This window comes from Molossus molossus, unplaced genomic scaffold, assembly GCF_014108415.1.
Source record: "Molossus molossus isolate mMolMol1 unplaced genomic scaffold, mMolMol1.p scaffold_m16_p_20, whole genome shotgun sequence".
Classification (NCBI taxonomy): Eukaryota; Metazoa; Chordata; class Mammalia; order Chiroptera; family Molossidae; genus Molossus; species Molossus molossus.
The window spans coordinates 48,511,832-48,527,464 of NW_023425356.1; the positions used below are offsets into that span (position 1 = coordinate 48,511,832).

The window sequence follows — 15,633 nt, forward strand, 5'->3', positions numbered from 1 at the left end:
AAAGTAGAATATTATTAGTTTCAGAAAATGATTCCTCAGAAAATGCTTCAGGCACCCTGGCCGGTTTGGCTCAGCGGTTAGAGCGTCGGCCTGCGGTAGAGAGAGACCCGGGTTCGGTTCCCGCTAAGGGCACGTACCTCGATTACAGTTTGTCCCCAGCCCTGGTTGGGTCGTGCGGGTGGCAACCACTCAATGTGTCCCTTTCACGTCGATGTTTCTCTCCTCCCCTCCCCCCCCCACTGTATCTGAACAAAAAATATCTTCAGGTGAGGATAAAAAAAAAAAAAAAGAAAATGTTTCAGGCAGTTTCCAACTACATTTGATCTAAGAACTTGTTTACAGAGATTTTCTTTTCTTGTATTTTCTTTGGAACATAATCCAGAACCAGGTAATCTTAAATGTGTTTTAAATGAAAAAAATGATAAGTTTAATTAAATAGATAGTGTCTACTATGAATATTATTTAAAAGGTCATATTTCTTATCACAGCCTAAACATATTTCTGATTTCTTTACAAATATTGTTTGCCAGCTGCCAAAAAAAGTATTGCTAATTTCCTTGCATGTATGTTAACACTCATGTTTTTCTTAAAAGCAGAGAAGACACAAAACCTAAGTAAATAATTAACATCTTAAATTAAATATATTAATACCAAAATACAGATATTTAAATAAATTTAAAGTTAAATTAAATAGATATAAATAATTATTTTAATAAAACTTTTAAATAAAATTATTTTAATAAAATTATAAAACTATATATCCTTAACATAAAATAGATATTTAATAATCTGATTTTATATAATGTTATTAGATTTATATACTAATAATATACCTTTTATGCCATAGTTTAAATTAAATAAAAATCATAAGAAAATATGCTGCACTTTTGACTAATTTCTCTATTCCTATTTCTAGAGGGTGGATATACAATTCTCTTGCATGTATACCTGGGTTTTGTTTTTTGAGTTAGGAAAGGCAACACAAAAGTGAAAAAGATAAAGGAGCATATCCAAAATCAAACTCAACTGAAAAATAAGACATACTTAAAAAATATTTAGACAAGTTAACAGTTAAATCACATACTAGAATGTTACCAGCTGATTTAAAACCATAAAGAAAAGTCTCTGTAGTGAAAGTAAAACATAACTATTTATATACTCAACTTAACCCAGCAGTAAGAGAGACAAAAATACTCAGGTAAATTAAATTCATGTAAGATTTAACCATTAAATCTAATTCTCAATTATCCTTTCTCTTTCTCCCCTTCTATTTCTTCTTTCTAAAGTCTGAATTAAAAGATAAATAACAGCAAAAACTTCAAAAATAAACAAACCAAATAATGAGCCTTTAGATGAATCAAACATCGATTCTATTTGCACAGTCAATATTTGAGAAAAACCTCTGGATTTTATACATCTTTCACCTCATTAAAAAAATCCATATTTTAAAACAGTATCATCTGTAGAAAAGAAAAACTACCTTCAGTTCAGGTTTTCCTTCATCTTTTGTAGAGGTATCTTCTGCATGCTGAGAAACCAAAACAAATTCTTCACTGTTCAGTGTAGCCACAGAATCCGATGACCCAGTAACCTTCTGTAATGAAGCTCTGACCTCCATTTCAGTCCTGCAAATATCTCTTCCCACATCCACCTGGTCAAAGCCACAGGGATTTAAAAACAAACAGACAAACAATTGAATAAAAACATGAATTGATCAATCCTCAGCCTTTAAAAATGGTTCATGTGAAGAATTCTCCTCATTGGACGATTATCTCAAAACTAGGGAAGCTATCCTCTTGGACTGGGCCACCTAATGGAAATGTACTCTCTCCACCTTGCGTTTCCAGACTAAAAGAGCCATATTGTTCCCTGAAGAACAACATAAACCCACCCATATCTCAGCTAAACATATTTACTACTGTTTGACTCTCTCTATTTTTCTCCTAGAAACGCTGTTTTTGTTTTTTAATAAGTAGAGGAAATAATTACGCATGACACTGAAAGTATCTACAAATTCACACACACACACAAATACATTCGCTGAAATTATTTTCTAATTAAATCTAAATGTCTCCCAAAACTTATCTCAAGACCACGTATGGTACTTTAAAATATATTTTATGTCACTAAAATTAACTAACTAATATACAATTCAAAACCTTAAGTCATGTAGCTTTTCCTTTCCAGACACATTATCACTTACCAGCCAGAGGGGAGGAAGAAAGGTTAAAGTTTTCACATTGCATTCATGTAGTAAACAATGTTACAGTGATCAAATGCAGTGTAATTCTGTTTTCTGGATAGATTTCTACTTTACACCACAGAAACTCAACATTCTCCAAATATTCACACAATTCACTTTTAACTCAGCAAGAATACTACATAGCAGACACTGCACTCAGCACTGGGGTTACAAGAGTAAATAGGCAGACTAGATGCCTGTTCTCCTAGAGCTGACATCTAGTGAGAAAACAAGCAAATAAGGTCCTTCCAAATTACTCTAAAGACTATGAAGATAATGAAACAGGTTAATGTGACAAAGAGTAGCTCAGATGTAAGGAGTACAGGGGCAAGTGTAAGTAAGGTGGTAAGAAAGGACTCTCTGAAAGGGCAATACTGGAGCTGAAACATAAAACATAAAAAGGACCATATGTTACACAATGTGTTCAGTGACCAAAGGGGTATGTGATAGAAGGGTAGGACAGGTAGGCCAGGACTAAAGAGGATAGGACCTTGTAACTATGGTAAGCTTGCTGATCTAGGCCTAAAATTCCCCCAGAAATTTTAATCCAGTTACTTTGCTCATTGCTTCATATAAATATGGCTGCAATATCTCATTTTGCCATTAGGTGACACTAACACCATTACTCTCCCTCAAAAAAATTACTTCCAGCTTCAAGTTACATTTTTTAAAAGTTAATTACTTCCTAACTTCATCAAAAATCAAAATTTCTGCCCTGGCCACTTTGGCTGGGCAACTGGAGCATCTGCCTGCGGACCAAAGAGTAGCAGGTTCGATTTTGGTCAAGGGCATGTACCTCAGGTGCAGTTCAGTCCCTGGCCCCAGTCAGAGTCGAGCGTGAAGCAGTCAATCAATGTGTCTCTCTTACATCTATGTTTCTCCCTCTCTTCCTTCCACTCTATCTGAAGATAAACGGAAAAATATCCTCGGGTGAGGATTAAAAAAAAAAATCAAAATGTCTACTAATACCAAAATAAAGAATAATTAGACTCCTAGGCTAGGGTAATAGGTAGCCATCATTTATTTGTTAGACATGTTAATATCTTTCCTTTTTTAAAAACCCTCCAAGGACATTCATCTGTCCTCTCAAAATTTTTCTCATTTTGTACGTTACCTGTTTCTGAAAATGCAGTATGTGTTAGAAGCCATTTCTTTACCCTTCCAGATTGCCCCATGAACCCTTGATTGCCAAGATACCACACATTCCAGGTGTTCTTTGTGTGGCCAATCCTTCTCCAAGTCCTGGTCAGCTGCCATTCCTCTACTTGACATCTATATGTTAGAAATTCTCCAAGCTCAGGCCCTGAACCTTTTTTAATCTGATTCCTTGCCACACACTCTAAATAATAGCTCTCATTGTCATGGGTTTAAATACCATCTATATGCTGACAATGTCTCAAACTTCTATCCCAACCCAAATGTCTCTTCTAAATTCCTGATTTGGAAACTAACTCTCTATTTGACATTTCCCTGTGGAATTCTTATCAGTAACTTAAATGTGACCCAAATGGAATTCCTAATGTCTCCTTCAAACTCGTTCCTCATTCAGACTTCCCATTTCAGTAAATAACATAACCTTCTACCAAGTTGCTCAAACAAGAAAACTGGATCTCATCCTTGACGCATCTCTACTGCATTCTGCACATCAGCTTGTCAGCCCCACCTCCAAAATAAACCCCACATCTATCCCATTTTTCTCCAAGTTCATTTTACCAGCCTAATCCAAGCAATGTTCTCACCTACTATAAAAGTCTCTATCCCACCTCCTTCCTCCAGTCCCTAATCTACTCTTCACAGAGCTGCCAAAGAACACTTTTGGAAAACACATTGGATTACATTAAAACTCCAGATTAAAATCTTTTCACTAAAATTAAAACAAAATCCAAACTCCTTGACAGGAATTGCAAGGCCCAACAAACACATCCTTGCCTCTGTCTCTTTATCATTTCAACTCTTTGATCACAGAAAGTTCAGTCCCAATTTAGGGTCTTAGCTCTTGACTCCTTCCTTCATATGACTGATTCCACTGGTATCAACTTTCATTCACGTATTAATGAGTACCTACTATGTGCTAGAAACGGTAATGGGAACTAGAGACTAAATGATGAGTAAGACCAATGCAGTTCTGGTATTCCCAAAGCTAACATTCTTATGGAAGAGATAAATAATACAGAAGAAAATAAATCAGGAACTAGTAGAATAAGTATACAAATGGCAAGGAGAAGGCAGGAGGATCCAGCTGACATTTGGGTTTAATGAGAATGAGTAAGCCACGGAAAGAACTGGGGAGAAAGAACTTGTTGTGAGAAAAGGCTTACTGAGGAACAGAAAGAAGGCCATAATAGCTAGATCATAATGGGCATGGGAGAGAGTATTAGGAGATAAGATATGTGAAGGACAGCAGAGAAGCCTGAGGTCACCCTGGCGCTAAGGCTATCTAGATAAACCCCCTCTCCAATCCCAAACTCTGTTTTATTTACCAGGGACTGACTATTCCATGCCTGATATAGTACCCAGTAGTAGATATTCAATAAATGTGTGGAACAAATTATTCTTTTCTTTTTTTCGTCACCTGGGGACATTTTTCCATTTTTTATTCAGATAGAGTGGGAGGGAGAGAGAGGAAGAGAGAGAGAGAAACATCGACATGAAAGGGACACACCAAGTGGCTGCCACCCGCACAACCCAACCAGGTCCGGGGACAAACTGCAACCGAGGTACGCGCCCTTAGCGGGAACGGACCCCGGGTCTCTCTAAGTAGGCCTAAGCTCTAACCACTAAACCAAACTGGCCAGGGCAGAACAAATTATTCTTAAAAGCAGCAATCACTTGAAAGTTCTCACAAAATAGCAAATGTGAAGCCAGGATTCAAGCCAGGTAGTTTGACTTCAGAATAATGCTCTGACCTGCACTGTTATACTCCCTCTTAGAGTCGACTCATCTGCTGATACCCAGGGTTGGTGTGTGCCTCAACAGAAGGTCCGCACACCAGACCTTCTCCACTCCCTTCTGCATTACCCTTTGCAACGGCATGGGTGGACCTGGACAGTATTATGCTGAGTGAAATAAACCAGACAGAGAAAGATAAATATCACATTATCTCACTTATAACTGGAATCTAGTGAACATAAAATGCCGAACAAAATAGGTCCAGAGGCATGGAGGCATGGAACACTGACATATCTCCAAGGGAAGTTGGTGGGGGGGAGAGACGGGGAGAGGTTAACCAAAGAAAATACATATATGCATAGCCAGTGAACACAGACAACACTGTGGTGAAGGCCTGGGGTGGGGCAGGAGCTGGGAGGAGGGGGGTTAAGGGGGGGTGATTGAGGGACAGTTGTAATACTATCCACAAAAATAAAAAATAAAAAAAGTATATATCTTCCCCCAGAGCATTCTTCTTAGATCAATGTAAATAACCTGAGAGATAACTCTGAATTAGGATGTTAATAAATATTAGTGGTTACTCAATTCAAACTAGATTTGCAGAAGTCTTTTAAATATGGAGTTCGTGCTCAGCCAGTGTGGCTCAGTGGTTGAGCGTCAACCCATGCACTAAAAGGCTGCTGGCTCAATTCCCAGTCAGGGCACATGCCCAGGTTACGAGTCCAATCCCCAGTGGGGGGCATGCAGGAGGCAGCCAATTGTTCTCTCTCATTGACGTTTCTGTTTCTCTCTCTCTCCCTTCCTCTCTCTCTAAAATCAATCAATAAATAAATATGGAGCTCGCTGTTCTATGAACTTGAGACTAATACATCCATCCATTTCAACTCAGCAAATAAAATAGAACAGTGCACAAAAGCAAAACTGCTTTTAAAGATATTTAGTTAAAGGCTGCCCTATTATAATCTAAAAATTAGAATGTAAAATCTGACTAAGGATTTTTATGTCTCTTTAGAACTTAAAAAAAACAATACTGGGAACTATAGTCTAGGCATAAACATTTTTATTTTTAGGGCATTTTAAAGGTATATGAGAATAAAAGACAGAAAACTTATCAGTGCAATTGAAAATGTAATATATGTTTCTTCTATCCACTACCTTCTTCCCTGCTCTTAACCTAAAGAAATACAGTATTTCTGGTTTAATTAAACACTTAAACATTCCCACACCTGCAGCAATTTCAACAAGTGAAATCCCTTTTCATTCTTACTCTAATGCATCATTTTTGTCAAACGAGCACTATGATATCTAAATTAGCACCTCACTTGGATGCCTAAAACTACAATTTTCACATATACTAGAAACAGTGAAACCACATTCAGCAAAGTCTAACTGGCAGCTATCTTCTTCCCAAAATAACCAAACACATTCAAAAGATAAAGTCGTGGTGCACATGGTCCAATTTGTTTCTGTGCAAAATGTGGTTAGTCTGCTTCTTGCTTTCCTGCTATTTGTTTGCAGCTATTCATTTTCAAGTGGCTCTTGAACTAAAATAGAAAACTGAAAAAAATGAGTGTAAGTCAAAATTTGGTAAGCTGGGAGGACTATCAGGCGTGAGAATTAGAAACATTACAAAGGTAGAAACAGGAAATATTCTTAATTTACAATAATAAATCAGACATGAATAATTTAGAGCAGCATTTACCAACTATAATTCTTCTGTGTTTTGAAGAACTAAGCCAGTCCTAAAGAAAACTACCATGACCTCTGTTTACTAACCAGTCCATCCACTCTCTAGTTCTCAGGCAAGAGCCACACCAATATGTATGTGTATATGCAAGTATGTCCCTGACCCTGAAAAAGACACAAAAGGGTGTTATTAATATTCACATTTCCTTAGTGGACACCTATTTTTATTAGTCCAGCAATAATCTCCAAACCTTCCTTCCTGAGATTGAGGCTTCTCTCTACTCAAACCAAATGGCTTTTATAGAAACTTCAACACCATGGCCAAACAGATTCAAAGGTAAATACAAAATCCAAACTAAACCAACTAACCTATTTCCTAAGATTTTTGGACTGATGACCAAAGAATTTGTCATGACAGTGTCCCTCTCAAGCAGAAACTTTAAAGATATAAACTGGGAATTGTTGGTGGCCATGTTTTTCCCCATCTGAAGAATGCCAGTATGTAGGGAAAGAGAAAGAATCATAAACACACACAAGCAAGAGTCTTACTTGAGTCCTATCACTGTTTGTCACTCCTGAGGCCTAACTCCATCTATTCCCTTCCTCAGTCTTGGTAAAACCACTGTTCCCTTAATTCCATAAAATATCCCTTCCAATAAATTCTTTTTGCATAAGCTAGTTTAAATTGAGTTTCGGTCACATGAAGCCTAACGAGACCTAATGTAATTATATGCTAACTAAAAGACATATAAGCTTTATTTTAATAGGTTGCAGATGGCCATATGGTTTCATATAGTAGGTACGAAAAGAGAAATCTGCGTGAAGGAAGAAGAAAAAATCTGAAAAGTTGACAATAATTTCCCAGATAAACAGTATAGTGGGTGCAATGAAACAAAGAAAAAGTAGAGAAATGACTTATTTGAAATAATTACAGGAACAAAAACAGGATAATACAAGTGGTACTTACAGTCAAAGGATGGTTTAAAAGACAATGTTTTATAATCAAAATAGGAAGCCAGCAAAGGATAAAAAGGAATTTAAAATTGCCCTGGCTGGTTTGGCTCAGCGGTTAGAGCGTCCGCCTGCGATCCAGAGAGACCCGGGTTCGGTTCCCGCTAAGGGCACATACCTCGGTTGCAGTTTGTCCCCGGCCCTGGTTGGTCATGCGGGTGGCAGCCACTCGATGTGTCCCTTTCACATTGATGTTTCCCTCTCTCTCTCTTTCTCTCTCTCCCTCCCACTCTATCTGTACAAAAAATGGAAAAATGTCTTCAGGTGAGGATAAAAAAAATAAAAAATAAAATGAAAGCACATTATGATTATTACTACATAATATTCCCATGTCATAAAAATAGAATGTAATACAGCCCTGACCGGTTTGGCTCAGCGGTTAGAGCGTCGGCCTGCGGTCCTGAGAGACCCGGGTTCAGTTCCTGCTTAGGGCGCGTACCTCGGTTGCAGTTTGTCCCCAGTCCTGGTCGGTTGTGCGGGTGGCAGTCACTCGATGTGTTCCTTTCACATCGATGTTCCTCTCTCTCTCTCTCTTCCTCTCTCTCCCTCCCACTCTACCTGAACAAAAAATGGAAAAATATCCTCGGGTGAGGATTAAAAATAAATAAATAAATAGAATGTAATACAGAAAAAATACTTTATTTAAAAATCTGTATTATAATAGTGAGACTTATAGGTAACTGTGGTAGATCAGATTATTTTTACCAATTTTTACTCCCTCTCTATTCCAGAATTGTACACTTGTGCCCCTGGCCATGTGACTCTCTAACCAAGACAGTAAGTAGGGTAAAATATTACTCTGCCAAGGCCCTGGCTGGTTTGGCTCAGCAGGTAGAGCATTGGCCCAAGGACCAAAGGGCCAAGGGTTCGGTTCTAGTCAAGGGCATACACCTGGGTTGCAGGTCAATCCCTGCCCCAGTCGGGGTTGTGCAGGAAGCAACCAATCAATGTGTCTCTCTCACACTGATGTTTCTCCCTCCCTCCCTCCCTTCCATTCTCTCTCTCTGCCTCCCTGCCTCCCTCCCTTCCAGACTATCTGCAAATCAGTAGAAAAATATCCTCGGGGAAGGATTAAAAAACAAAAACAAAAATGAAATGTTAATTGTTGTAAAAGCCATCAAACATTTCAGCATTGTTACACAGCATTACCACAGCGAGAGCTAAGTGATCTACTATTTTACATTTCTTCAGCATTATTATACTACCTTTAGATTAAATAAAAATCAGAAAAAGCTAATACAGCAACTAATAAATCAATCTCTCAATGAGAGACTAATATGGTTCTTCAATTATTACCTAAAAAATCCAGTGGTTTCTTTATTATTTATATTCCACTGAATTAAAATGTACTTCAATAGTCTACCCTTCTAATACTAATATTCAATTCTAGGAACATTCATTTGTATAAAACTTTTACCCATGCCTCATATTGTAGTTTAGAAAAAGCTACTCAGCAATAATTCCTAGGCAATAAGTATAAATAAAAGCTATCTTAAAAATAAATATACTCAAAAATTGTAATGAAAATTAACTTTAACTCTATATTTTCCTCTTGGTTTTCCTGCTATAATTATATATGCAATCAATTCAAGAGTAATGTTGATATAATTCAGAGTTTCATAAATTTGGTTTAAGATTAATAATCAGCATTGGTGAAAGAACAAGTTTATTCAAAACGTTAATGAAAGGAGGGATTATTCAATAAAGGTGATAAAACAACTAGCTAACTATTAGGGGAAAAAATTAAATGTAAGCCTTACCTAAAACATAAAAGGAAAAGATTGGTAAACTTAGCATATCAAGTAATATGAGTAAAATTTAAAGGCAAGAGTTTGAAATGGTACTGTCCTAAATATATAACAAGCTGTTAGAAATAAATAAGAAAAAGGTGAATATATCAATAAAAATGAAATAAAGAACATAAAAAAAAATGACCAATAAACGTATTATAAAATGTTTTTTAGCATCTATTCTCTCTTCTTCTCCCAATTGTGTAGCAGCCCCAGTCCCTAGCCTAGGGGTTGGAGGTTAGGCATGCTGCAGGTTGAGTCTCTAACTGAACTCTAAGCCAATTAATATAATACCTTTTACTTGAACACTTCATTCCAAGAGGCACACTAAGTCTTAAGCCAATTAACATGGCAGTTTCCTGACAACAGTTCAAGAAAAAATATAACTAAACTGTCTCTTCAGGTTAAGTGAAAAAGGTTTTATTTCACTAGAAGTTAAAGAACCTAAAGAGACATGCTTTGCAGTTAATGAGATAATTACATTTTAATTTAGATAAAAATAACGGTAAACTGGAAAATATCATTTAAAATATTTTTCAGAGAACCAGCTACTAAGACAAATAATAGGCTAAACAAACAGACAAAGCTAATTTCTGTATCTATTGTTGATTTTTATCTACTTTTAGAAGGTTACATAAATATATTTTCATTGTACAGGGGGACTAAATGTGTTGAAAAATTATAATGCCCTGCACAAATCCCGCTGAAATTGCTCGCATGGAAAGAAAGGTAGAGCTTCTCTACGAATGGAGATCATTATTATTATTATTTTTTTTTTATCCTCACCCAAGGACATTTTTCCATTTTTTGTTCAGACAGAGTGGGAGGGAGGGAGAGGAAGAGAGAAAGAGAAACATCGACGTGAAGGGACACATCAAGTGGCCGCCACCCACACAACCAACCAGAGCCGGGGACAAACTGCAACCAAGGTACGCACCCTTAGCGGGAACCGAACCCGGGTCTCTCTGGACCGCAGGCTGACGCTCTAACCTCTGAGCAAACCGGCCAGGGCTGGAGATAATTATTTAAAAGACCTACAGCGGTTTATGAAATGCTTGCATGCAGTATTGCGAGCTAGGTAAGGAAAATGATCATCCATAGCTGGCCTCTAAAAAAACAATTTTTATATTAAAACATAATTAGTCGTGCAAGAGGAAGGAGTGAATAATTATGTTAAACATTTGCTCCACTGTCAAAGAACAACATTCATCAGCCTAATGGCAGTCATCCAAAATTATACTGTTTTCCATCTTCTCTTATTCTGAGACAAAATTAAAATGAGATAGATGTTTGAGGACTTCTTAAAACTGGTCAACAGTTTTCCCTTAAGAGAAGATCCAGCTATTAGAATACACTGGGCACCAGTGACTAATATGAAAAAAAGAAAAAAGAAAAAAACAAATGACCAACCACTCTAAACTGAAACTATGGAACTACAAACAACAATAGAAAAGTCAGATATAAGCCCAAGCAAAACAGGTTTTCCTTCAAGTAGAAAAGAAAATCAGAGGTAAGTTAATCAAAATACAATAAAAACTGTCTTTCCTTAAAATGTATACTCTAGAATTAGATAATGGTGAACAATCTTATGAATAAAGTAAAAACCACCCAACTGTACACTTTAAAATGGTGAATTTTATGGTAAGTGAATGATATCTCAACCATAACAACAAAAGTGTAATTAAAGTCTGTATGCAAAACCTCCCAAAAAGAGAAGGAAAATATATGTAAAATGACTGTTACTCATCAGAAGTTTTGTGTTTAGCAAGAATCTGCTATTAAACTGTAGTTTCTGTATGTTCCAAGATCTCTTTTCTAAAAAGGAGTGGGGGGCATGAGATCTGAATATCTGAGTGGACATACCAACCCTTTGCTAACACTCCCTGTCAGCAGTCTCTGAGAGACCTGTAAGAGCCTGTTACTGTTGCAGTTCCGAGTGGCCGATCATCTGTTTTTTCACATTAGTCAAAGCTGCTCAGTAAATTCTAATAGCTGGATCCTCTCGTATGGGAAAACTGCTCATATCTTTGCAGACCTAAGCTGGGAGCTGAGCTACCTGATCCCACTGACAGCTATGTTCATACAATAAAGAGTCACCTGCCACTTCTGACTAGCAGTTCTTTGTTGTCTAGGCAATACAAGTTCTAGGTCGTCAACCTAAATAGGCAGATGACTGCCACCTCTCTGAAAACCTCCACATCTTAGAAGCAACCCAGAGGAGCAGGATTTCTCTTTTCCAGAATACGTAAGGCAAAGGCACCCAGGGGAAGTCAGAATAGCAGCTCTATCCTGAGCCACACTGATACTGCTTTTACCTTTGTTCTACAAAGATAAATAAGAGAACACAAAGAGGTATACTCAAATTTGTATTTCATCTAAAAATATTATAAATAAGTAAATACTCAGGTATTATTATAAGGTTTTATTTTTATAGAACAAGCATAATTAACTTGATTGTTGACTAAGTACTCAATTCAGACAGACACTGGTGTCTGGAAAAAAATCTAGCCAGCTGGCTCACATTGCCAACCCAAGAAAACGCTGAATTACAGGCACCATGCCCATAACAATTACCATTTACTAAGTATCTATGTATTTATAATACTTCCATGAACTCTACAAGGTAGCTATTATCCTCATTTTATACATATGAAAAAAGGAAGGAATAGTTGTTAAGTAATCTGCCCAAGGTCACAATGTTTGTATATAGCTGAAGCAAAACTCAAAAACAACTCAACCCGACTCCAAAGATCCTGTTTTTTCCACTAAGGAAAGATGCCTCTCAAAAGAAAATTTTTACAATAATAATCTCTAACATTTATCAAGTGCTTATTTTGTGTTATGTACTTTGTATTTCATCTCATTGACCCGCACAATATAAGGAAGAGCTAATATTAACCCAATTGTATAAAGGAAGAAATAGAATGCTGAATGACTTACCCAAAGTCACAAGACTAGTATAGCAGTCTGACAAGAGAGGCCATATTCTTAACCACTTCACACAAACACACACACAATTGCTACCACTCATTATGTAGCAGGCACTATGATACATATTTTTCTTCTCTTTCTAATATAATCCCTCCAAGAACAACTAAACAAACTCTAGAATTTTAACAGTTCAGCAGCTATTTTACCTCAACTAAAACAGATTTTTGTTTGCCATTTTAATGACTTTTTAAGATGGTAAGTTTAAGAGAAAAAGTAGCCTAAATCCAGAAGACAATGAGTCCTCAAAACCTTAAAAATAGAAATTTACTATGCTGCCATAATTTTACCAACTGTATATTCTTCCTTCACCTTCAAGTGCAAACGTATCCTAAATTTGCATAATTAACTCTGCTTTTCTTTTAGTAAACATATAGTCAGAAGCTGGTAGTTATTATTAGCATTGTCCACTTTACTGTTTGTCAACTGCTCTGCCAGGAGCTTTATAGTATTTGTTAATTAATTTAATTGTTACTTGGGATTAAAAATGAATTAAGTAACTCACCCAAGAACCACACAACCAATAACTGATGGAAAGGAGATGCAAATCCAGGTCTACTCCAAAGTACCATTCTTGAATTATGCCACACCTTAAAATCTAGGGAATGTATTATAAGAGATATATCTAGATTGAAGAGAGGTAGGGCAGAAGCTCCTATGTTTAACAGTTGGAATAACTTTGAAAATCAGAAACTAGTAATTCAAACTCCATCTTTGAATTACTTGAGAAACACTTAAATGGGCAACTGGTTAACAAAAAACAAAGTACAAAAACATGGAACACTAGATGAAAACTAAAAACTTCTATAGATGGCTAGTCATATCTTTCCAACTTTGAGAAAATGAAGTAACTATGTGTCATAATTTCTGAAAATATAAAAAAAAATAATTAAATACTTGCCTAAAAGGTAGCAAAGAATTCCTTTAATGTGCATGCCATCGATTCATTAAATGAAACATTTGCTGGAACTCTACTATATACTTAACACTAAATACTGTAATTTAGAGATGAATAAAACTGGTGGCCTGCCCTGGCCAGTTTGGCTCAGCGGTTGGAGCGTCGGCCTGCGGACCGGAGAATCCCGGGTTCAGTTTCCGCTAGGGGCACGTACCAAACAATAAATAAAATAAAACCGGTGGCCTCATTAAGCCCTAATTCCCAAAACAGTGCAAAGGGTCCCTGCAGCTTCTCAAATTGCCACATACACCTTGTGGATTATTTGATCTCTTTAAAAAATAAACAAAAACAAAAGTTTCAGCACTTCCAAGCAATTCTCCCCCACTCTCTAAAATTACTGTTTAGACTCTTAGAGCAAATCATTTATCCTAGCCAGTTACTGCCCTTGAATACAAAATAAAAATGATAATATTTCCAAACTTAAGAATTAAAGTGCCATGGCTGAGTAGCTCAGCTGGTTAAAGCATCATCCCGACACGCCAAGGTTGTGGGTTCAATCCCCGGTCAGGGCACATACAAGAATCAAACAATGAATGTACAAATATGTGGAACAACAAATTGATGTTTCTCTCTCGCACTCTCCCCCCTCTTCCCTTCCTCTCTAAAATCAATAAATAAAAATTAGCCCTGGCCAGTGTGGCTCAGTTGGTTAGGCGTCATCCCATGCACTAAATGGATGCTGGCTCAATTCCCAGTCAGGGTACATGCCTGGGTTGCAGGCTCAATCCCCAGTACGGGGCGTGTGGGAGATAGTCATGATGCTCTAACCAGCTGAGCTACTCAGCCATGGCATGTTCTTTTTTTTTTAATCCTCACCCGAGGATATTTTTCCATTTATCATCAGACAGAGTGGGAAGGGGAGAGAGAGGAACAGAGAGGGAGAAAGAGAAACATCAACATGACAGAAACATTATCAACTGGTTGCCTCCCACATGACCCAACCAAGACTGGTGATGAACCGCAACCAAGGTATATGCCCTTGACCAGAATCGAACCGTGACTCATTGGTCCACGGGCCAACGCTCTAACCGCTGAACCAAACCAACCAGGGCAAATTATTAAGTTTTGAAATATTGATGTTCCACCCCCACATCGATGTCTCTCTCTCTCTTTCTTCCTCCCTCTCTCTCAAAAAATCTTAAAAAAAAATTAAAGGGGCACTAGTTGCATGTAACAGGTTCACAAGTGTAAGTCTTTCTCTTCCACTGGTTTTTACTGGTTCCTTACATCACAGAGCAAGTCACAAAGCATGCAGCTTCTATGTAAATTTAACCAAAACAAAACAAACAAAAAGAAAATGAAGTGCCCTGCCAGTATGGCTCTGTAGTTTGAACTCGTCCCACAGACTGAGAGATTCCTGGTTGGATTCCCGATCAGGGCACACGCCCAGGTTTCAGGCTCCATCCCCAGTAAGGGGTGCACCAGAGGCAGCTGATGGATGCTTCTCACATTGACGTTTCTCTCTCTCTCTCCCTACCTCTTTCTCTAAAAAAATCAATAAAAATATTTTTTAAAAAAAGAAAATAAAGTTAAAAGAGAACTTTAAGAAGTTTAAGAAGTTTATTTTTTTAATTTGTCCTGTCATACGTATTCAAATCTTAATAAATTACCTTAGGATCTCCCTTAAATGTATCTCAGTAAATCAATATACAAAATGAGGCCAGTGAAAAAATTCTTACTAAACAATAATTATCTGCAAGGCATCCATAAAGTTTAAAGAAGGTTAATGCTTTTTGTATGTTTTGCTACACACTGATATAAGTAACACCTTTTTTTCAAAACATCATCACATTGGCTCAAACAAATTAAAACTCTGATTTTAAATGACACTTAAGACACTTTAGAGAAACAAGTGTCCACTAACACACAGCTGACCTATATGTTCCCTTCCCCAAAAATATGGACAATATGATTGAGGTTTCATTCTAACAAGAAAACGAAAACCTATACATAGTGGTCTGTGTAATATTCATACGGTCAAGCCTGCGACATAAGGGCACATCGGCATAAAGCAATTGTAGTCTTTTGCTTTCATGAAATGAGTAAGTCAAAGAAGCAATATTAATTTG

General features: G+C 37.1%; 1 protein-coding gene across 16 annotated transcripts in view; it reads right to left on the reverse strand.

The window, feature by feature from the left end:
- Positions 1–15,633, reverse strand: part of RABGAP1L (RAB GTPase activating protein 1 like) — a 460,914-nt gene that overhangs the window by 410,423 nt on the left and 34,858 nt on the right. For all 16 annotated transcript variants that reach the window (XR_004961000.1, XR_004961001.1, XR_004961003.1 and 13 more), the window contains exon 2: positions 1,481–1,651. Coding sequence is in view for 12 of the 16 variants with exons in the window: in XM_036273775.1 (XP_036129668.1) it covers positions 1,481–1,618 (138 nt within the window). In the remaining 4 variants the exon portion in view is untranslated. The remainder of the gene's footprint in view (positions 1–1,480; positions 1,652–15,633) is intronic.